Source organism: Scleropages formosus, chromosome 4 (assembly GCF_900964775.1).
Source record: "Scleropages formosus chromosome 4, fSclFor1.1, whole genome shotgun sequence".
NCBI lineage: Eukaryota > Metazoa > Chordata > Actinopteri > Osteoglossiformes > Osteoglossidae > Scleropages > Scleropages formosus.
This window is the reverse complement of record NC_041809.1, coordinates 21,778,550-21,800,772: the sequence shown is the minus strand read 5'-3', so window position 1 is coordinate 21,800,772 and position 22,223 is coordinate 21,778,550. Positions and strand designations below refer to the sequence as shown.

The following is a 22,223-nucleotide window of genomic DNA, read 5'->3' as shown; positions in this document are numbered from 1 at the left end:
CTGAGGGAAAATAAAACTTATCTATAATGAATAGTGGTGTCAATCAAACCAGACAGTTCTGTTACATTTCTTGGAACGGGCAACATGCTGCACTTTTTAAATTGCCATTAAGATTTTTTTTGTCGCCAAATCGCAAAATGCATGTCGATGGTTCCCTGTGATCATCTGTCTAGAGCAGGGACGGAGAATTGTAGGCTTGGAAAGTGCCAGCCGGTGCTCCAGGTGAAGAGCAGTTAGCAACACACAGCCCCCAAAGGCTGGAACTGTGTTCTGTGTTACTATGTTGTCTGGGGACTTTGTCTGTTTCGCATTTTGTTTCCACCAACTGAATCAAACTGGACACGTCATGTTTGATCTCCACATTCATACTGTCAATAAGTATGGAAATTCAATCATTCATATGGCGACTGAAGTGTATGCTTTGTTCACACGGTTCACAAGGATTTTATCGCCATTGCATTTCCCCTTTGGCTGGTCAAAGCCTTTTCTATCACTAAATATGAATCTGATTGTAATTTCTTTGTATTAACATTTAATCACACATTGTGCCTGGGTACAGATTAAGTGCCCACACTGCCAAAAACAGATAATAGGATAATCTTTATATTTTCCACTTACTGAATAGCAGAGAAAATAGCTGAATGGTTCGGTGGAACGCAAGCAAAATATGCGTAAGATTTTTTTTCACTGGGAATTACGATTCTTAATAAGCAACTGTACTCGAGACACAAACGTAAACAATACAGTTTAAATTAAAAAAAAAGTACGAGTTATTGCAGTCGTGTCTGCAAGCAGTACCAACACCATACTTCCGAATGGCAGCGGCAGGCTCCGCTTTTGTGAAAGTCTCTTCGTACAACATAGGCAGGAAACACTTCTGATGAGGAAGAGGGAAAGAGGGCACACGTGCGGAACGTATGGCATATTAGTTACACTTACATCACCATTTCATCATCACCTTCCTGGAAGTTCCTTGTTGTCTTCAGTTTCTAAGGATTTTTTTGTAATGAACTCTTGAATCATTTCATATTCAATACATTTTAAATTTTTAATTACAATGGGTATTGATACAGTGAAGATGCAGATTGTCAAAAGATTGTCCCCAGCCAAAATGGAAACTCATTTCAGGAGCATACTAGTGGAAGCAATTAACTCTGTGACTAGATATGACTGCGATTGTATAGAAAAAAAACCATTAAGATGTTATTTTGGGCAGAATACAATATCTAAAATCTAAAATGTCAAACTACATTCTATAGCAAAGGATAAAGTAGAAATTCTCACAGCCCTGAGGCAGAAGAAAAATGCAAAGGTCAAATGTTATTAGCCAGTCCCTTTTTTCTTTCACGACATGTCGCCGAATTCGATTTTTGAGAGGTCGTTCACTGCAGCTGCTGAAATGTTTTATTCAATTGTTGGGCAGAAAAAAACTTTGTGTTGACAACTGTTTTTATTTTAAGTACTGAAAAGAACAGATGTACCTTTAGACAACGGACATCCTGAATTCAGCATTTTTCTTTTCTGCCCGAGTCATAAGAACAATATTATTGATGGGCAACGTTTTAATCTTTACCTTTAAATAGAAAGGTCAATTTCAGTTCTAATATTTCATTACCACGAGCCAAAAGCAACATGCACTGTAGCACGTTGTATGTAACAGGTGCATTTTCCTACTACGAAATACAATTTACTTTTAATAGACTTCAATCAAAAAAATCAGATAAAGCTAAATGTTTTAATTCGGTCATTTTTGTTTGAAAGAATGCCACTCAATTCAAGTGAAGACCAGTCTTTAAAAGAACACATTTTACTTACTGATTTTTAATCTTTTCCATAACCACAGAACAATAAAATTCCCCATTTTTCCTTAGGTTTATTAAGCAAAGAAATTTGCTTTTATTTAAGAGACTGGATAAATTAGTTACTTGCAAGAAAAACAAATGTTCTACGGGAATACTGATGTTTTTCAAATACGGAAATAAAAGCACAAAAGTCTGTGGACTAAAATATATAACAAATGTGAGGAAAAAAAAAAGCCGACAAGTCAATAGCATTTGTCAGACATGTGTCATATCTTGGAGTTTACACCGCTGTATGGGTACAGTACATATAATGTTTTCTAATACTTAGAAGAAATTGGGACGACCAAGATTAAGACACTTTTTTACTCAGTTTATCGCAGGGATGTTTGGATGGACAAGGATGGACACTTTAGTCTGAGGCCAAGGCTCCTGCTGACCTTTACAAGCTTGGCCTAATCCTGGGCCTGATCCCTTACCGTAGTATACCTGACCCACGTCACAGGGATATTGTCAAGAAGCAAACATTTCTACAAGGAAACCTAGTGGAAAAAAGAAACAAATTAATTTCTTTTCTTTGTACGATTTCAGTCAAACTGGCACAAATAATTAAAAGACTTAATTTGCCAAAAGTGAGCTGTGACTCCAATATGCGTCTTTTTATAAATTGCTGTATAATTATGAAATCTGTGCTATATAATCCAGATGTTTTTTGGCAGCTATCAACCTCTCACCACAACAGCCTGCCACGGACTTTCTCGCACGCGCACCTCCGCAGGAGCAGAATGTTAATTACCAGGAAAATAAATATGTACTCGCCACCTGAGTAAACAGAGCCACGTGACCCATCACGTCGCATCAAATCGGGGACTCCTGGCGACGTGACGTCCGTGTAATAGAACGACACTCTGCACGAGGCGTCGACGTGGCGCGGTCCCAGGCGGAGCTCGAGCGGTCTCGAGCGGTCTCGGGACTCGCGCCGTCTGCGCGCTCTTCAAAGTGCGCGCGCGGCACGTGCTCCCACAGGCCTCCGTGTCTGGCTCCGGCTGCAGGCTGTGGCGTCCTGGGCTGCGCTTCTCGAGAAGCGCGAGGAAAAGGGCTGTTAACACAGCGAACGCTTTTAGAATAAATAACACTCGTGAAGAGTGATTTGGCACTGGTATTATTTGCCCCAGCATCTTCATTCATTGTCTTTGACGTTATACATATACATATATAATATATATATATATTTTTTTTTTATCAAGAGTTGGCTGCAGTGGTGGAGCAGCGCTGGGCGTTCTTTGATTAAATTCCGGCGTTTGTCATGTCGTTTCTTTCTGAGCAGCCGTGAAGCCGTCATAAACGAAGTCTTTTGAACCCTGTCCTACACTAAGGGAGCAGTAGTGTCTGTATTCTCAAACCACCCGAGCTCTAGGCACTTATTAGTTTAAATGTTTCTGTTTACTCTGCCGATATTCTATTATGTTCAAAAAAAAGAGCTTGCCTTTTTGCCTTTACGCTTGGCTAAAAAAAAAAATCAAATTTCTGAAGTAAAAACTGGATTTTTTGTTTTAAGTTCAGTGAGGAATAAATCAAGGGGTGAAGTCTATTTTAACGTGCCACCACAAATTCGAAACCTACACGTGAGGGACACATCCGCTGCTGTTCAAAACACAGTTGTTTTATAAATTTACCATTTTTTGATTATTACAGCTGTTGCTGGGGAGATGAAGGTTTGTTCCTGCCTGTTCAGCCAGCTACCGCTGCCCCCCTCCCCTGGAAAAGCTCAAGGAGACAGAAGTGAATTGGTGAATTGAACAAGTGTTTTCTCTTATTTGTAACAGGCTGTTAATCCACTCCTTCCAGAATTCAAGGATTTAATTAGTTTCGAGAGTAATTTAAGTAATGTGGAGAAATGCAGAAAAAAAAATTCAATCACTAACTACATTTACTTAGCCGATGCTTTTCTCCAAAGTGACTTTTAATGGATACTATGTAGTGTTTTCAGCCCACACATCTTTTTCACCAAGGTGACTGATACTGCTAGATACACTACTTACAATGGGTCACTCATCAGTGGAACACACTCTCTCTGTGTCACTCACACACACTATGGGGGAACCTGAACAGCATGTCTTTGGACTGTGGGAGGAAACCAGAGCACCCAGATGAAACCCACACAGACACAGGGAGAACATGCAAACTCCACATAGACTGAGTCGGGATGGAACCCATGTCCTCTCGTACCACCCAGGTGCTGTGAGACAGAAGCGCTACTCACTGTGCCACCATAACGCATAATACTGTATTTTATTTTTTGCACATTTTAAATTTGCTGTTAGAAAGTTGAGCAAGGCTGTCTTTGTCTTGTTGTGATTAAATTCTAAAAGGACACATGCTGAGTAAGAGGGCCTCACAGTGACAGGTCAGTCAGAATCAGAGGTCACCTGCTCACCTGTACTGTGACCTGCGCTGTCCATTTGACCTCGGGGACGTCGGCCTACCTTGGGTCATCTCCCACATGATCCACGCAGGCGTTCTGACCACATTTAACGCTTTGACTCTGCAAGGCAGCGGCAGGTTGCTATAGTTATGGTACATAAACTTTGTGCCTGCCCAGATGTTTGTTTATGATCGGACAGTCCTGCCCAGGTGCCGCCTGGACTCCCTGAGCCGTTCAGCCGCTTGACTTGGCAAATGCTGCCCCCTTCCGAGCTCTTCGCGAATTGCAGCGCAGCGACGTGCGCCTGTTGAGAGGCATCGGCCGCTCGCTCAGCGCGGCCTTAGCGCTTCTCTCATTTTCAACAGCACAGATGTGACCAGAACACCACAGGAAGGACTAGAACGGAATGCACCTATTTCACCCGTTCCCTTTCTCTGCGTTAAGAACTGGTGGCTAAACGGCGGCACGTTCTGCGTCCACACATTTTGAGTTTAAGCTTTTCAGCCTTTCTGAATTTGACTAATTTATGATCTTGTGAATGATAACAAAGGAGGCATGACTTGACATTCTTTATTTCCCTTTATATTAAGAAGCACAAAATGATACATTTCCACTTATGGAAGTATTTATTTACTGAGTAATTCGCAGTAAGACAAAGCGAGAGGCAGGAAAAGTACCACATTCAAGGTACGGCAGCAGTGAGAGTGACGCTGATACCAGAACGTTCACCTCCAGTCCTTTGTGTTTTACGTTACCTCCTACCCCCGAAATATAGATATCAAGCACGGCAGCGTGTAAAAATATATTCAAAAAGAATAGGCCTAATATTACATGTGTAAAGCGGTAAAATCTGAACCCTTCAGTTCACAGAGGTTAAGGAAATTTGAGAAAAAATAAAAAAAACAGGCTTCATAAATACTTGGGGAAAATTCTGAAGAGGAAAAAAATGTAGAAAAATGTAGAAAGTTCTAGACTCTGTGTGTGTGTGTGTGTGTGTGTGTGTGTGTGTGTGTGTGTGTGTGAGGGCGCGCGCGCGCCCTGATCGGCTCCCTCCGCCGGGGCAGAAGCGCAGCGGTCAGTTCCCCTAACTTAACCCTTTGCCAGAAAACTATTTTCTTTCAGAAAGGGCGATTCGGTGATATTGAGCCTCAGTTTATGACCAAACAAGGTCGCAGTGACGGTGAGCGACAGCTCGCGTGAGGCTGAGCCGCGCACTTCCCCGCAGGACTCGGACCCGAGCTCACAGGACTGTTAAATCGTGCCACGCGGACAGGTCCCTGTTGTACCCTGAAGGAAAGTGCCGGGAAAAAAACCCCGCAATAAATGTGTGGTCTGTACTTTTTATAACGAAGATTCACTGTAGCTATAATATATTAAATTATATTAGGATAGGGTTGCTTGTAACTAAACGTACTGTGTACGTTGTCTCTGTTTAAAATCATGGGCTCTGAAAACCACTTTTCTTTTTCAAAATGACAGTACTAGTTGTTCTTTAAAACAGATCGGTGTGAAAATGGGGTTAATTCTGCATTTAACGGTGTGTGTGTGTGTGTGTGTGTGTGGATGGCCCGGAACTGACCTGCACCATACAGCCTTGCAACAAAGCAATTACAAAATCTACAGACAAGGGATATCTGATTTTCATCTTGATTATTGCTTAATAAAAGAAGCCAGAGCTGCTTCTGAGACGTTCAGAGCAATAAATATGAAATCCTTAATCAGAATATAATTGAGGCATTTTATGAAAACAGTACATCTGCACTGCAAGATTTCGGTAATTTATTAAGGTAATTCTCTACAGACACACCTACCAGTGTTTAACTTTATAATGATACTCCACAATTCATGTGTGAACTGTTGCAACAAACTGTCATCTGTTTTTTTTTTTTTCTCGGTTGTTTCTTATACACTGTGTTGAAGATAACTCAGTAAAGATCCAGAAAACATTGTCTCAGAAGTACCATTCCTGCTCCTGGTGCTGTGCAGAGGATCCTCACTGTCTACGGCCTGGTCCACGGGCCTTTACATACACAGCATGAACAGGCCGACAGAAATGTCCAAACAGCACAAAATAAAAATGTATTATGACAACCTGTAACTGACACACTGGGTCACAGCTGGCAGGCAAGCAAGAAGCTTTAAAGTTTGCTACTCCAGAGCAAGAAGCTGTTCCTTTCTATACACAGAGACTACTGCATATCACACACACACACACACACACACACACACACACACACACACACACACACTGACTGAAGCCACTTGTCCCAAGCAGGGTCGCGGCAAGCCGGAGCCTAACCGGCAGCACAGGGCGCGGGGCTGGAGGGGGAGGGGACACACCCAGGACGGGGCGCCAATCCATTGCAAGGCACCCCAAGCGGGACTCGAGCCCCAGACCTACCAGAGAGCAGGCACAGGGCAAACCTGCTGCACCACTGCACTGCCCCGCTGCATATTTTCTAGTCAAATTAAACACATGAATCTTATCCCACAATTGCCATTCGCACTGTAGATCTGCATTTTGTGAAGCCAGTTCTCTCAGATGTGTTTGCCGCGCGTATCCTTTGTCTCAAATTATCATAGTCGTCCCTTTTCGGGATGTGCTCGGTGACTGTGCCCGTCAAGGCAGTTGGTGGCAGCACTGAGACACTCAGCGCCCATGTTTTCGAACCAGGGGAACCCCTTACTTTTAGTCTCCCTGGATGTGGGCCATACCTGCAACATCCTTGTCTAAGAAAAGGTGGCGACAGCTGAGTTCTAGTGCTTTCTGCCGTTTTAGCTAAGATCTTTTCCGCCACTGCTTGAGTATAGAAATGTAATGGCAAAATGATGACTAGAAGATGACTTGAGGGATGAAATGTGTTATCAGTGCTTAAGCCAATGAATGTTTCAAGGCTGGAAGGCTTTTCTCAGAGATCTTATTCTCTTTCATGCACAGTTTGGCTGTTTCGCCACTGTGCTGCAACTGTTTGATTGACAACTGATATTCATTTACACATTTTTGTCAGGGGCTATTTATTCTCCTTCTTAAGTGACACAACAACCATCTCAAAACATGATCTCCTTCCTCTCCAGGGGTTTCTCTTGTGCTCCGTGAAACCAAAGCAACAGATCATGTAATTTTCTGTGGAGCAAAGGAGACTACATGAATCAGAGGCAATGCTTAACAAGCCTAATAGCTTTCTTTCCATCATATAGACCAACAAAAACCAATACAAATTAATCTAATTCATAATCTATTGGTTAATATTTATTAATCTTATAGTGAACAGTAACTATAATTAAGTGTTTCATATGAAATTATACATAAGACAGTTGCATCATACCGAATGAGGCCATTCAAGTAAATGAGATTTTGTGAAACGTGATGGTAAATTGCGAAATAAAATTAGGAAGTTGATAATCAAAATTGCTATTTATATTTATCATTGCCCGTGTTCTGAATTTCATTAAAGCTACACATTTTTGTTCTGTCTTTCAGCCAGTTTCAGAACTTTCTTGCTGACATCTGAATCTGTGTCCCACAATCAAGTGAAAATAACTTCTAACTGGGCAGGAATAAATAAAATAGGACAGGGTAGAATGTGCATCAGTAGCTGAGCAGCAAGATGGCCAGAGAATGCAAGGCAGAACGAGAACTCAAATCAAATAAACAGAGCGAGAAGAATTATTACCTGGAGAGAGGGGAAATGAGGTTATGTGTCCACTAGGATTCAGTGCAGTGGAACCTTTGCCCCACATACAGCCTCCTTTGTACTGCTGTAGAGAGCAGGTCAGTGATGGCAGAAGCAGTGATTTTCTTGGTTCAGCTCTCCTAAAAGTCGATGTGCCACCTGCTGGGCCTCTGTCTGAAGGCGGAAGGAGTTTTTCAAACAATTCATAGTAGTATTTTGACGTGTGTATGTGTGCGTGGACTGGCGTCCCGTCCTCGGTGTGTCCCCTCCCCCTTCGGCCTTGTGCCCTGTGTTGCTGGGTAAGGTTCCGGCTCACCTCGACCCTGCTCGGGACAAGTGGTTGTTGACGATGGATGGATGCATGGATGTGTGTGTGGTACGGCTGTAACTTCTTTGCTCTGAATGAACACCACATTCTGCCTCAGAAAGACGATGAGCATCATGAAAGATCACAGTCACCTCACACGGCACTTTTTTCTTTTCTGCCCTCTGCAAAGCGGCTCAGGTCTATTCGAACCCGCACTGCTAGGTACAGGAACAGCTTTTACCCCAGTGCTGTAAGAGTGTACAACACTCACCAATGTGCCACCTTTAGTAACTAGAGTTGGACTGCTCCACCCAAGCACATTGGTAGATCACATAGTCACTTTAAGCATTCTCATGTTCTGAGTTCTCTGGCTGTCTAATGGTATTATTGTTATTGCCATTACCGTTATTTATTGTTATTGCTATTTGCATTACTCACTGTCATTGCCATTGTCATTGTTTTTTTTGTGCAGTATTTCTATTGTCTTTGTCTTTGTCCATAGCCTGTGGAGAAGCATTCAAGAAAAGAATTTCACGATACTTGTACATGGTACTTGTACCTATGACAATAAACTTGAAACTTGAATTCATGGACCACGTATCTGAAGTATCCAAAGCAGGGTTTCCAGGTGCATTACTCTAACCCTATGAGCTTGCCCATGAAATCCATATAAACCACGTGAGTACACATGCACTTGGGCACAGGGATGCAGTAAGCAGGAACGTTCAGACTGACTTGAGTTGCACACAATGGCTGTATCTGTATAAAACAAACCACAAATCGTCAGGACAAACAGATCCTTATCATTCATGTTGAACTTAGAAGAGCAAGCAACTCTTTCTGCAGGATATTGGAAGCATGCACAAAGAAACAATACAAGAAGCACAAACAAAAGATTTCAAGTTCTCTGTCAAGTACTGGTCAAGAATCATGAATAAAAAGTGTTCAGGTCAAGCAGGAGGACATGAGTTGGAAGATTTCTGGATCTTGGGGGAAAGGGCTGTCTGAAGATATGTGTTTCTTTGAAGGGTCGAAGGCATTCTGAAGTTCTGAGTGAAGTATGAATAAAAAAATTAAATCCCAATGAATCATGATAATAAGACAACCATGAACCTGTAAAATGCTGCTTTTCTCTGTCCTGAGCTTGTCCTCTTGGAAAATATAAATTTATTAAAAATCCAGACTCACATAAATAGTCTTGTTAGACACTTGCTGTACCGTGAAACTGTCCAGTAATGACATTCCCTCCTGATTCTTAGGAAGCCTTTGGATCAGACATGTTCCCGTCTTTCACTTAAGATTTTAAGCTACATTTTCTTACATGCACTTTCGTTACAGTTTTTTAAAAAGTTCAATTTATTTAAAAAGTAAGAATAAAGAAACGTAAAATATGACACCGTTTTCAATTTTTTCACAGCTCGCATCGTCTGCTCTTCAAAAGTGTTATTCTGGTAAACTGCAACTGTAGGTGGCAACTGTAAGGTAGACTGTATATAAGGGGGTGTGAATATATAACGGATTAGACAGGGACATCATTGTGGTTACAATGTAAACCTCTTCTGAAGAACAGGTAACACTTTCGTAGTACAAGAATGAAAGGTATTCAACTTTGTTAATCCTGCTCCATGAAGAAGAGTGACATAATTGTCTAACCCCTTTTTACTGACTTTTATTTCCCATAAATATTGATACTGACAGACCCTCTGCACCAAAGTCAGTCATGGGGTGGTGTTCACTGGACCGTGTGAAACCATCTTGTGGTTCACTAATGCACTGCTGCACTGCGCTCAATCTTTCTTAGTAAGGATCCCTGGATGAAGAAGACAAAGTCCCGTCCAAAGGCTGCCCCCGATTGGCTGCAAGGCATCCATACCCTGTGGCCACACTTCTTCATCCAAGTCGGCAATCACGATTTCAGGAGCAGGGCAATCATCCTGCAGAGGCACCATTCTACACGATATGTGGTTTTTCTGTCATCGCCTGTGTAGTGTGAGATTCACCAGAATCCCAGGGGTAAGACAACATGTGGATCCGTAGTGTGTGGCAAAGGTCCATCAAGCATTGATCATGTTTTTGCTTACATTAGAGGCCACAAAAGGAGGCAACTGTTGGCATGGTGGTTAGCACTACTGCTTTTGGACTAAGCAAGTGCAGGTTCAAGTCCTACCTTCTTCTATATCTCTCTTGAGCAAGGTATTCACCCCGGTTGTGGAAATGGGTAAATAGTTTTATGTAGGTTAATGCTGTAATTTGCTTTGGACAAAAGTGCCAGCTGTGTACGTAAATGGTACCTTTAAAACTAGACAAAAAGCTCTTTTGTGATTTGAGTTGTACTCCAGATGACATAGAGCTCAAGTTACATTTTCCCATGAAATTAGACAACAGGCAAAGCTTCCGAAAGCATCTGCTGTTTACAGGTGACCTCTGTCAACGAGAGTGATCTGGCGTTTAGATAACCTCTTTTGTGCTGGTAGCATCTGCTTTTTGGTCCCCTCTCATCCAATACCTCCAGAAAGGGAGGATTCCTGTACACAGGAGCCACTGTTGGAGGCTATGCATGTGGGTTCATCCTCAGCAAATACCAGAGGAGGACCAGCTGAAGGAGGCTCCCGGGGAAAACAGTGTACAGAGTGGAAGGTCTGGAAGGTTGTTTCTTTGCTCTACGTCTGTGTTCAAGCACTCTGTGTCACTGCGTGAGAAGAGCGCTCTATAAAAAATAAATTGAATTGAATTGAAGGTCAGAACTGCACCTTTGTGCAGGTGAACGCTTACCGGTTCTTACCCTGCAGAAGGGAAAACACATAAAAGATGTAGATGTCAGGATGATCAGCATGAAGATCCTGTCTGAATTCCACCTGGACAGAAACCACCTCAAGAAGGTGAGTTACTGCAAGAGATTGCCCTGCTTTCTTGAACTTTCCATCTATGAAGCATAGCTCTTCCCAGGGTGGAGACATAAATTTTTTTCCTTCACCACTTTAGTTGTAAAGTTAAAATAGCATGAGATGTATTGGACTGGAGAAAGAGGATGTGCACAACCACCGGAAAACACTAAGATCACAATTTGCAGTAAAAACGACATGTGCTGCACCCCGTTAACTGTATAAAGATCGACAAGTGTCCCCCATCTGAATGAATTGCACCACTTTAAACTGGAAATAAATCATTATTTCAATTGGTTGGTCATTTCATGGTACCTTCATGGCACCTATCAGGAAAATGTTTCCCGATACCTTCAGCTGAAGAAAAGGGCCCAAAGACGCTCTCTGGACAGGAAGTGCCTTTCTTCCAGCCAACTGTGGGAACCCCCCAGTCAATGAATTAACTCAGTCACACTCCAGCTCTGCACTCCCCAAGACAAGGCGTATTGAATAGCGTGATCAAACAGCAGAGAGCAGAAAAGGACCCCTATGAACAGAATGGTTTCCTTCATTTTCCCGGGTAATGCTTCAGTGAGCTGTAGTGAGTGTCTGCAGTTTTGAAAATGGGTAACATGTCATGTTCGGCAAGGTTGAAGGTCAGCGCAACTGGAAAGGTAACGGATCGAACAGCTACGGATGCCACTATTGCGACGATTCTCCGTCTCGCTAAAGACTGAACGCATTTCAGGTCACCTATCCACAGAGTCGCCATGAGTCGATGGCTCTTAGAAAGAGCTACTGCAGCGCTGCCCACCAGCCGCATCTATTGAAACCAAGCTCCTTTCATCATTTAGTTCTCTTAGGAAGTCTCTTGGGTTCAGTGGCCAGAACCCTTAATCCACTCTGAGCGGCTGTCAGGTATTAAGTGCCTCTACTTGACACAAGTGTGTGGCTTTCAAGTGGCCACCCGTGATACGGGCACATATTCACACCCTAAGATGCAGTGACTAATGAGCATGTGGCTCAAAGTGTCCCAGCGGTTCTCCAAAGGAGAAGGGAAAACGGCATCCATTACATTCCCCCCGCTTGGGAACGACTCACGCTGGGGAGATTGATGTGAATCGAACAGCCATGGTGGAATAATTTACATCCATCCATTAAGCATAAATATTAAACATACCTGTAGGAGAGCGGGTGATTCTAAAGTGATGTTTTCAGCCTGACGCCCTGACCTGAGTCTGCTTCCTTCCAGGTCATGAGGTAAACTAAGAGCGAAAGAGCAGCTTGAGAAAGTCCTGTCACATCACTCGCCCGCCTGAAGAAGTTCCAGCTGTGCATTTTTTTTGAACTGGAGGTCCCTCAGAGGTTGTACAGCAAACCAAAAGGCTCATTTTTCATCAGACAGGAATCTGAAATGTTGATCAGAGGAACGTCAATGGTAATATATTTATTTAGGTTATGTCTTCTTAGTAGATTCTTTGATCCATAGCTATTTTACTGGACAAAAATTAACTCTTCCTACGCTATACAGATGGGGGTGCGGTGGCGCAGCGGGTTTGGCCTGTGCCTGCTCTCTGGTGGGTCTGGGGTTCGAGTTCCGATTGGGGTGCCTTGCAATGGACCGGCGTCCCGTCCTGGGTGTGCCCCCTCCCCCCCCCAGCCTTGTGCCCTGTGTTGCCGGATTAGGCTCCGGTTTGCCACGACCCTGCTTGGGACAAGTGGTTTCAGACAGAGAGAGAGAGTGTGTGTGTGTGTACTGTATACAGTGACATAGTTATTGAACCAATTCAAACTAAACGTGTAAGTTCCACTATACCGTAGCAAGCAATAAGAATTCAGAACCCCACTTGAGATGGGCCCTTGGAAACATGCCTTCTTCAATCTCAGAGGGGGTATTGCTGCGTTTGTTCTTATTGCTTTTATTTTGGGTGTGAGCAGAAGAATTCCGAGAACGTCGCAAACCATTTTTTTTTTTAAAGCTCGTACTCTTGACGAAATCACCAACGTGACAAAGTGAACACGCTCCACAGAGGCTCATTTTTGTAATCGTTTTTTTTCTTTTTATTTGTCCTGGGAGTATACATACGATGAGCGGGCTCCGCATTTGCGTGACGGGGCAAACACATGCCATTAGAGACTAGAAAAAGTTAGCTGTCGCAAAGTTTCTGTAACAGAGCCAATCTGATTCTTAGGAAACACGCGGCCTGCGGCACGGCTGCCGTTCACGCCAACCAAGGCGGATGAGAGGTAACGGGACACTCGGCACCATCTCGCGGCGAACGGTCTGCCCCTTGCCAGCATCTGCCTTGACACAAACAACAAACGTGACACACACAGAAAGGCATCTACCTCACAGAGTGTTAACACTGCTTAAAAACGGAAAAAAAAAACTAACACTGGGTGTGACTGGAAACAGCTGCGATGAACAGACACGCTATAGACCACGTTGTCTCCGTGTGACAGTACTGGGCGGAGCGGAGGAAGTACCTTTGGATCGGACGGGATTAGGATTAAACACACTCCGTGTTGGGATCGCCGACCGGTGACGGTGCGAGGATGGGCTGCACGGGGGGGGTGTCCTCCCGCAAATCAAGGAGGAGAGGCGTAAACGAAACCGCGACAGCAGAATTCCAAAGTACAAACACAGAGGCTAACCTCGACGTTCCAGCTCGAAACAGCCTCACAACTACAGATAAAATATTCACGTTTTCAAAAATACTTTCTTGGTTCATTCTTCTCTTCCTCTACACATGCTCAGTAAGAGGAAACCCCTGTGTAAATTGACTCCTGCTTGCTTGGCGGCGCTACCCTTGGATGGAGACGCTTCTCTTTCGTCCCGATGTGCCCTTGGAAGGGTGAACGTTGGAGCTAGCCGGTCCCGCGTGGAATTATTAGGCACAGCAGCAATTCCCAAACGACTTACGCAAGTGCAACTGTCGCTCAGAAAAAGCCAGAAAACAACATGAGAAGTTCCCCGGCATTGTCATTTATACAAAATCCAAGACTGCTAATCCACCTGCTTATCCGCATATTGCACTGCAATTTAACCATAATTAGAATATATATATTCACTCGAGACCCCCGCCCCGTAAGCCTCAGCTCAGAGTCGACGAAAGTTTTCAAAATAAAAACGACATTAACACATAGAGATGCTAATTCCAATAAGCTTTCCACAAGTAATACAGTTCTTATAAATCCCTGGAGTGATATAAAGGCACATACATATATATCTATCTATTGAAATAAATATAAAGATTATTTTTCCTATGAGGACTTCTGACATTACAACAGCGCTGCTGCCTTTCTGTGTATAAGCAGGTCACCGTGGCTGAGGTGGAGGTGCAGGCTGGCAGTGTTTACGGTAAAGGATAGAGCTCCGGTTTAGGAGTTAAAGCAGTGCGTGTGTGTGTGTGTGTGTGTGTGTGTGTGTGTGTGTGTGTGGTTTCACTGCGTAACTGCAAGTGGGCAGCACTCCGAGACGGACACAGTGAACCGGTGATCCCGAAAGCCGCACCAGTGCCATTTCCGACAGCTTCCTGAGATGGAGCGGAGCTTTGGTGTCAGCGCAGTCATTTCAGGATTCGTGTTTTGTTAGTTGGTTATCCGGTTAAAAAAAAAAAAAAAAAAAAGATGAAATTTGTGAATTTATATAAAAAGTGATATAAATTGTGATTACAGTCACAATGATGTAGAATATTGTGGTCATACATATAACATCCATGTTCTGGCAAACAAGTGACTCGGTCTCACGAGAAATGTCTGACGGGAAACGGGTCTGAGGTCGTTGGCCCACTGCTATATCCCATTCGACTAGGAAAACAAGAGCGTAAATCATTTCTAATAACAATTTCCACCACGTAAGTGTCTTTATTCGAATGGGTCCTTTTCCGAACGAGGTCCTGTGAGCTAAACGGAATCTCTCCGTTGGCAACGAAACAGCGGCTTTGCGTTTTCCCGCAAAGCCTTCAATTTAAAGGTTTGGCTTTTGGCAATTTTTACCATCCTCAGTAAATCCCTTTTTCCCCAACTTCAGGCAGAAGCAGACAGATAAAGGACACAGATGAACAAACAGGACTGCATACTGTTCCGTGAACATATAGTTCTTAAAAATTATTTAAAAACCGCAGGATTTAAAAAGGCTTCCCCAAAACCGGGAGTTTGAGGCCCGAGCTGAAGGCTTGAGTTCGATGCCCGAGTTTCTTGATATGTTCCTGCCGAAACACTGTCCTGGGCAGGTTGCACCTCAGCGCCCACGACAAGGGGCGTTCGCATCAGTTCATGAACTGAGTGTAGCCCTCGGCGCCTGTTACTATGACATCCATCCAGATGCGCATGGCTTCCGCAGAAGGGGCCACCATGTAGTAGAGTCGATCGTGCGTCTTCACGCAGAAGGTCAGCGAGGGGTTGGGGCTCTGGAAGCAGAAGGAGGAACACGTCATCACGCGTCGGTGCAGAGTCCCTCGAGGGCGCCCCTTAACCCTCACCCTCACCCTCACCCTAAACCACACACAAAAGTGCTGTATTTGACTTGTCGGCTGCACAGAAGGCGTCAGGGAAGCATCAGCTTTGGACTGCGTACCGAACACAACTTGAACGAAACTACAGCGACTTTACACGTTCCCTGTGCTGGGACCACACCTGCATTCAGTGCAAAACCACACGCAAACGCTGCGCAATGATGCCAATGTAGACATCCAGGACGAGATGTTACAGTGCGGTTAGATACCGGAGATCCTCCAGGAATATAGGAATATCCTGCACAACAGCTGACAAGCAAAATCTGAATTAGAAGGTCTCACACACATATACTTGGACACTAATGGCACCCAGGCAGAGCAACTGGACCCACCTCTCTGCGAAACTGGGGGGGCAGCAGGTCTGAGAGGTGCTAGAGGGAGGGAGAGGGACCAGAGGACAAATTCAAGGGGGGGAGGGGTGAAAACACACACACACACACACACAATGGCAAATAGCCATGCAGTCACACAAGTATCACCACATGCCCATAATTGCATCTTCTCCTGCAGGCCTGAACACACAAACACACATACAGACACACACAGATACACACGTAGACACACACACAGAGTAAGAAGGACCAGCACCTCATGTAGTCACTAATGACATGACAATAGCATTGCTTCAATTTGTCAGAAGGTCTTCGATTCTCAAGCTAATACAGTGCTGCAGAGTTAAAGGGTGTAAGGGTCCCTCTACCATGGTAAACCTCTTTCATCTCTATGTTTCCATCTGGCTGCTCTTTGGGAAAACGCATGCTGTGAGGTGTGGGGTGAACTGAGGGGGAGCTCTCATGCCCGTTCCCTGGAGGCGATACATACATTGGCCAAGTTCAGGCTGAACAATCCCTTCTGTGAAGGCGGTCAGTGAAAGTGGAGGACATGTGAGCAGGTCAAAAGAGCAAGGGAAAGACATGAAAAGAGAGAAGAGCCAAACCGAAAAGAAAAAATGTCAAAAAAAGACAATGGGAAAAACAGAAGGCACTTTTTAATGATGAACAAACAATGGGCAATAAGTGGATTCCGATAAAATACCTATAGAGTTTGTATGCGAATGACCGCTGATTAGCAGAAAAGAAGTTTAAAAGCAACTTAAGGTTAAAAATGAGCTGATCAGTAATTAAATGGATATAAGTGGATAACTAATGAATGGGGGATATAACTGCTCTTGTCAAATCTAATGGTCGCAGGTTTGAATCTCACCTACTGCTATAGTGCCCTTGAGTGAAGTACTTTCCCTATATTGTTCCAGTAAAAATGACCCACCTGTATAAATGGGTAAATAACTGTAAGTAGCTTAATGTTGTAAGGTGCATTGGAGAAAAGTGTAGGCTGAATGTAAAAACCTTGTATGCATGACAAAAAAAAAAAAAGTAGTGCAGTTTTTTTTTTTTTTATTATTTTATCAGTTTTTGAGTTAAAAGAATTTACGAGATCCTCATTTTGGAGTAAAACGGAAACCAAACTAAAAGCAATTTGATAAAGCAGAAACACACAATAGGGACGCCGTCGGAACAGATGGAAAGACATTTCAACTTGTGTTTCTCATTCAGTGTTTTCGGAGCGTCGCCACTCGTCACCCTGGTGGAAAGAAGGCCGAATTCCAGCAGGTGCCGCTTTGCACGATCCCGTACCTTGGTGGCGCTGCGCAGGTGGTCGTAGTAGACCTCCTCTATGGCCTGGAAGTAGATGACCCCTTTCAGCTTGGTCTCGTGCTTGTCTGGGGAGGGAGATCACAGGAGGATCACAGTCGGGTTCTTTCAGGCCCAATTTCACAAACTAAAGAGAAAAACTGGACCGTGGTGGGTTCTTTCCTCCAGGTGGTGTAGCTAACGGCTTTTGCCCGGAGATAAATTCATTTTAATTGAATTTAATTGACGAGTGTTCGTTAGAGAGTGTTGCTGGGATATTTACAATGCCAACTCCCTGGCCAAGCCAAGAGGCTCCAGAGCTGTAAATAAGAAGGACATATCAGCAGTAAGAAGATAGCCAATCTGTCACGCTTTACTACGATGATCAGCCCCCGCCCACTTTGTTTCATTATGGCTTTTGCTTTGTTGTGTCAGTTTCGCGGCTCCACAGCCAGGCAGCGGACTCGACTCGATGCGGATCCGCAGCTGTGTGATGCGAGTTCGCACAGAGTACGTTCTCTCTTCAGGGGACGCCGTCTGAGAAAGAGTTGCAGCCTATTTCATCAGCATCAGACGGAGCAGAGGGAGGAGGTTCAAGGGTTATTCACACAAGCTGAAAGTGGAGAGCAAAAAAAAAAAAAAAAAAAAAAACTCCACGAAACCAAACCGTCTCGCTATGTACACAGGGAGCCCCCATGTATTACACACAGCTATTTATCAAATTTGTTTTTCTGACACTGCCAGCGTTGTAGGATTTCAAAACATGGAGCCCACAAGCAGCTCCTTCTGATTTGACCATTTTTGATAAGATCGATGGACTTGTTCAAGGCAATGTGAAACTTCACTGGGTTTTTCGCTCCAGTCTCACATGCAGTAATATTTGGCATTTCTTAGGTTTATTAACGGAATGGTTTACTAACGTTGTCTTAATCTAAACCATTTTGGAGAACTGAGAATTTTTTTATACTGGAAAATATACGGTTCATTAAAAAAAAAAAAAGACTGGATATTAGAGTGAAAAGACTGGTTATTCTGGTTATTAACATTGTGTTTGACAGAAGAGTTAAAGGGGTCACAGGCAAATTCAAGGAAAACCTCACTTACCTACATAGTAGGAGAACGTCCTCTTGAGGCGGTCAAAGACAAACCAGCGCTTCTTCCATGACTTGATCTTGCCACCCATCTTGACAAGGTAGCCCTTACACATCTTCTCCGTGAGGATGACGTGATAGCAGGTCTCCACGTTGTGGCCGGATGACTCGATGTGGGCCCGCAGGTCAAACTCCTCCTTCCGGATGGGTAGGTAACGGGTCATTGGGCGTGCCTGGAGGGTGGCGAGGATTTAAGATGCTCTTAAGCTCCCCGAAGGACTCTAAATGTTGTTCAAAATTGACATCTTTGGGGGACCGAGGTTCTTCTTCAACAAATGGCACTATCCATTGACACCAGAGAAGAGAACCCTTAAGCATGAGTACAGACCAATATTTAAATACAAAGTCAAGGTGAATATAACTGCAGTGATTTAGTTTATGAATCCCTTAATAAATTAGTCCATGTCAACATGCTATACCCAAAATGGTACTGCTGTATCACGTCTCTTCTGTGCTCTTAATGTGTTTCACATCTTGCTTCCATAGTGAGCTTTTAAAGTGATAGTTATCACAGCAATTTACGATTTTGAAATGTTGCATTCGATTGCTTGGTCCTTACTGATGAAAATCAGGACATCAAGGGTACATGTAGACGTTCCCCTCTAGCGTTTTGAGCCTTGCTTCTTCCGATCGCAGATACAGCCATGTAACCCCTGCAGCTTGACATAGAGCTGCATGATTGGTCACACCAACCTGAGAGAACTGCTTCTCCCGCAGCTTCACCTCCTTCTCAATGAGCTGCTGTCGGTGCACTGCCTCATCCTGGAGCCTCTGCTCTGCCTCCTCTCGCCTCCTGCGCTCCTCCTCTAGCAGCTGACGGCGGGCCTGGGTCTCCCTCTCCTGGGGAAACCGGGACAAGACCGCATGAGATGGAGGGAGATTGGGGTGAGGAGTCCGGTGGATGGTTTTAATACAACGTGATCCACGCTGAGTGAAAACCTCTGCCTATGTGGTAATTTTTTTCCCTGCACACAACACCAGAATTCTGTACAAGGCAAATGTACCTTCCCTCTAATACTCCAGTATTTCTGATGGTCTTTCATATTGCTGCCATTGATTTATGGTATCCATAGAGAAACTGCATCACAGGTAGCTTCATTAAAAACAGAAAGAAAACATGTTGATGTTCCCATGGACCCTGCTCTGCATCTCCTAAATGACCCCCGCCCCCCAAGTTCCCCATCATGGAAAGAATTTGAAAAATATGGCAGTCGAGAAGTTTACTGTTCAGCGCTGGATACATAATTTATCATTAAAACACAAACCACCTTTATTATTGGACATCCTCTTTTTACTGAAGTGAGCATCAGTCTTCTTTTGTTAAGGCTCTGTTTTATTTTACCAGTCCCAGGTTAGAAGGGGATGGTTGTTTAAGGGATACAATTATTTGGTACGACCTTTGTTCGTTGTAAGCCGTTACAGTAAAAATAAAAAAAAAAAAATTTAAAAATTGATCGCAAAACAGAGTTACAGAACACAGAAACATAACACGTGCACGTTCAAATTTAGCAGCGTATGTATACCCACACAAACATCTACTTGTAGGTTAATGGTGTTTACCCGACTCTCTATTAGCCTGGCTTTCTCCAGCTGAGCCTCCTTCAGCATCTTCTCCATCTCCTCGATCTTCAGTGCGTCCATTCCGCTAGCACTGTGAGGCATCCACAACATGGTAACAGAGGTCAGCGAAGCTCAATGAGACACAAACATAGGGCCACAATATCTCAACACAGGGTGGTGGCACATCTGTCCATGATTGCATGTATTAGTGTGAACCAAGAGCAACAGCGGCCCCTAGTGGCCCCCGAGTGGATGACATCGACCTCCATATTCTTGAACCCTGTCATCCTCCGTAAACCCACTGCACTTTCATTCCAGATTTAACACAGGGTTAGATACAAATATCCTCAAAAAATTGACCTAAATTTGTTTCCAGAAATTCCTGAAAAATTTCTAAAAATCTTGAAAAAACTACCTAAATATCCCATAAAATTTTCTAAGTATCCTCAAAAATGCCAAAATATCTATATAAATAGCTATATTATTTTACAGAATATGTGTTGTCTACGAAAGGATGAGACTGACAAATAAATGCATAAAAACAGTTTTATTACATACTTGAAATGACTTGAATCTCAGAACTTTCATGCCTGATTCAGATTCCAGTGCCCGAGTGGGTTGGCAGAAAAGTTATTAAAGTTTGGCGAATCCAAAACAACAAAGAACTTGTTTACAGATCCTGGCTATTGTTGGATTTATACACTAAGGATCAGCATTCGACTAATCATTACTGATAGGCTAATAATCATTACAGCAGTAGTCAATCATGTAAGTGCTTAGCGGACAACTAGAGTGAGTCCCGTTCGAACAACTGTTAACTCGTAGCGTCAATGCCTCAGTGGAATCTTCTAGAACCTCATTCTGTTGATCGCCAAACATGGTGGCCAGTAACGAGAAAACTCTCTCGAAAACCCTCTCGAAAACCCTGGAGCTTTGAGACGATCTAAAAGGGACACCACTTTGTTCTCCCTCACTGCTGTACTAGTACTGGAAGTTTGAGCTTCGGGGGGTTTGCCTGTCATCACGATCTATATCCTCCACATTGGATTGCACCTGGCATTGTGGGTACATTATGAAATAGTAAAGCTGCTGGATGGTTAGCTTGCCGACTCCGCCTTCGGATTCTGACCTGGACATGTTGTCAGGGGAGCAGGCGGAGTTGTTTCCCGTGGAAACGCTGGTGTCCATGCTGTCTGAACTTTCCAGGCTCACTGTGTCGTAAGCGCGCTCTCCAGCCTGAGGTGGCTGGTGGTGCAGAATGGAGTGGTGCACCATGGGAGGCCCAGCCGAAGGGAGGGGGACATTGAGCTGGGTTTGGGAGCCGTGTAGCGCCTCCCATTGGCACTGCGCCTCCACCGCTGCCTTCTGCTTGAGCTCTGCCAGGCGCCGTCGTTGCTCCTCGATTACCTGGTGGCCTGAGAAGTCATGGAAAAGTGATGAGGTTCTTCATGATCATGAGAACACACACACACGCACACACACACGTGGGCTCTCAGGGACGTACAATTAACTTTATAGACTAAGTCAAATAACACGTCAGGCAGTGCATGCAACAAACCACTCAGTTCACGTCTGCACGCATCACAAATACATGCCGAGACAACGTGTTCCTTCCCCAGCATTAGAACACACTCTGCGCTGGCTACAGAAGAAAGCAAAGCGGTTTCATCTCAGAAAAGGTGAAATCAGCTACAGCTTCAACGGCAAAGCCACGGCATGCATTTGGCCCGCAATCATCGTCGACGCCACAATGTCCACGCAGAAACAGACCGGCCAGCTGCCTTTTTTGGCATTGTCGTGCCCCACACATACATAGCAGACCATGTATGACCAAGGGACTCGCACAGAAAGGCCACAGTCCAACACATCAAAGATGTGTTCCAAGAATAATGTGATCTCATTTCCACTACACGCAGCTGCAGGTTCATCACCTATCCATCAGCATGGGGTGAACTCTCTTGAAAAGACCCCAGGATGAAAAGAGAAAGCAACTAGAGAGAAATTAAACGTGGGCCAAAAAGATGGGTGATACATGCAGTGTTTGCTTTCTGTGCAAGGATTTGGTCTGTTCCTTTCTGGTCCATCAGGAGGAACCACCAAAAAGGGTACAAGCTGAGCTGCAAGGCAGGCCCACTCCCAGGCCAGGGGGGTCTACCTGTGGGACTGTCGCTGCTGGGGTGAGGGTCAACCGAAGTGGGCAAGGGCACTGAGAAATGGGCGTGCAACCATATGGTAGGACAGGTGGAGAGACGGGGAGACAAAAACACTGGTTACAACAGGAGGCAAAGGCCATACAGA

The 22,223-nt window shown here is 44.2% G+C and overlaps 1 protein-coding gene across 6 annotated transcripts in view; it reads right to left on the bottom strand.

The window, feature by feature from the left end:
* Positions 1-13,139: 13,139 nt before the first annotated feature.
* The window catches only part of phldb1a (pleckstrin homology-like domain, family B, member 1a), a 73,429-nt gene continuing 64,345 nt past the window's right edge, over positions 13,140-22,223 (bottom strand). For 5 of the 6 annotated variants that reach the window (XM_018755408.2, XM_029250937.1, XM_029250938.1 and 2 more), the window contains 7 exons: positions 22,081-22,131; positions 21,055-21,340; positions 19,926-20,016; positions 19,059-19,205; positions 18,319-18,538; positions 17,218-17,303; positions 13,140-15,478 (listed from right to left, as the gene is read on the bottom strand). In XM_018755408.2, coding sequence (XP_018610924.2) covers positions 15,338-15,478; positions 17,218-17,303; positions 18,319-18,538; positions 19,059-19,205; positions 19,926-20,016; positions 21,055-21,340; positions 22,081-22,131 — 1,022 coding nt within the window. In that variant the 3' untranslated portion in view covers positions 13,140-15,337. The remainder of the gene's footprint in view (positions 15,479-17,217; positions 17,304-18,318; positions 18,539-19,058; positions 19,206-19,925; positions 20,017-21,054; positions 21,341-22,080; positions 22,132-22,223) is intronic. The other variant, XM_029250936.1, reaches the window with a different exon arrangement.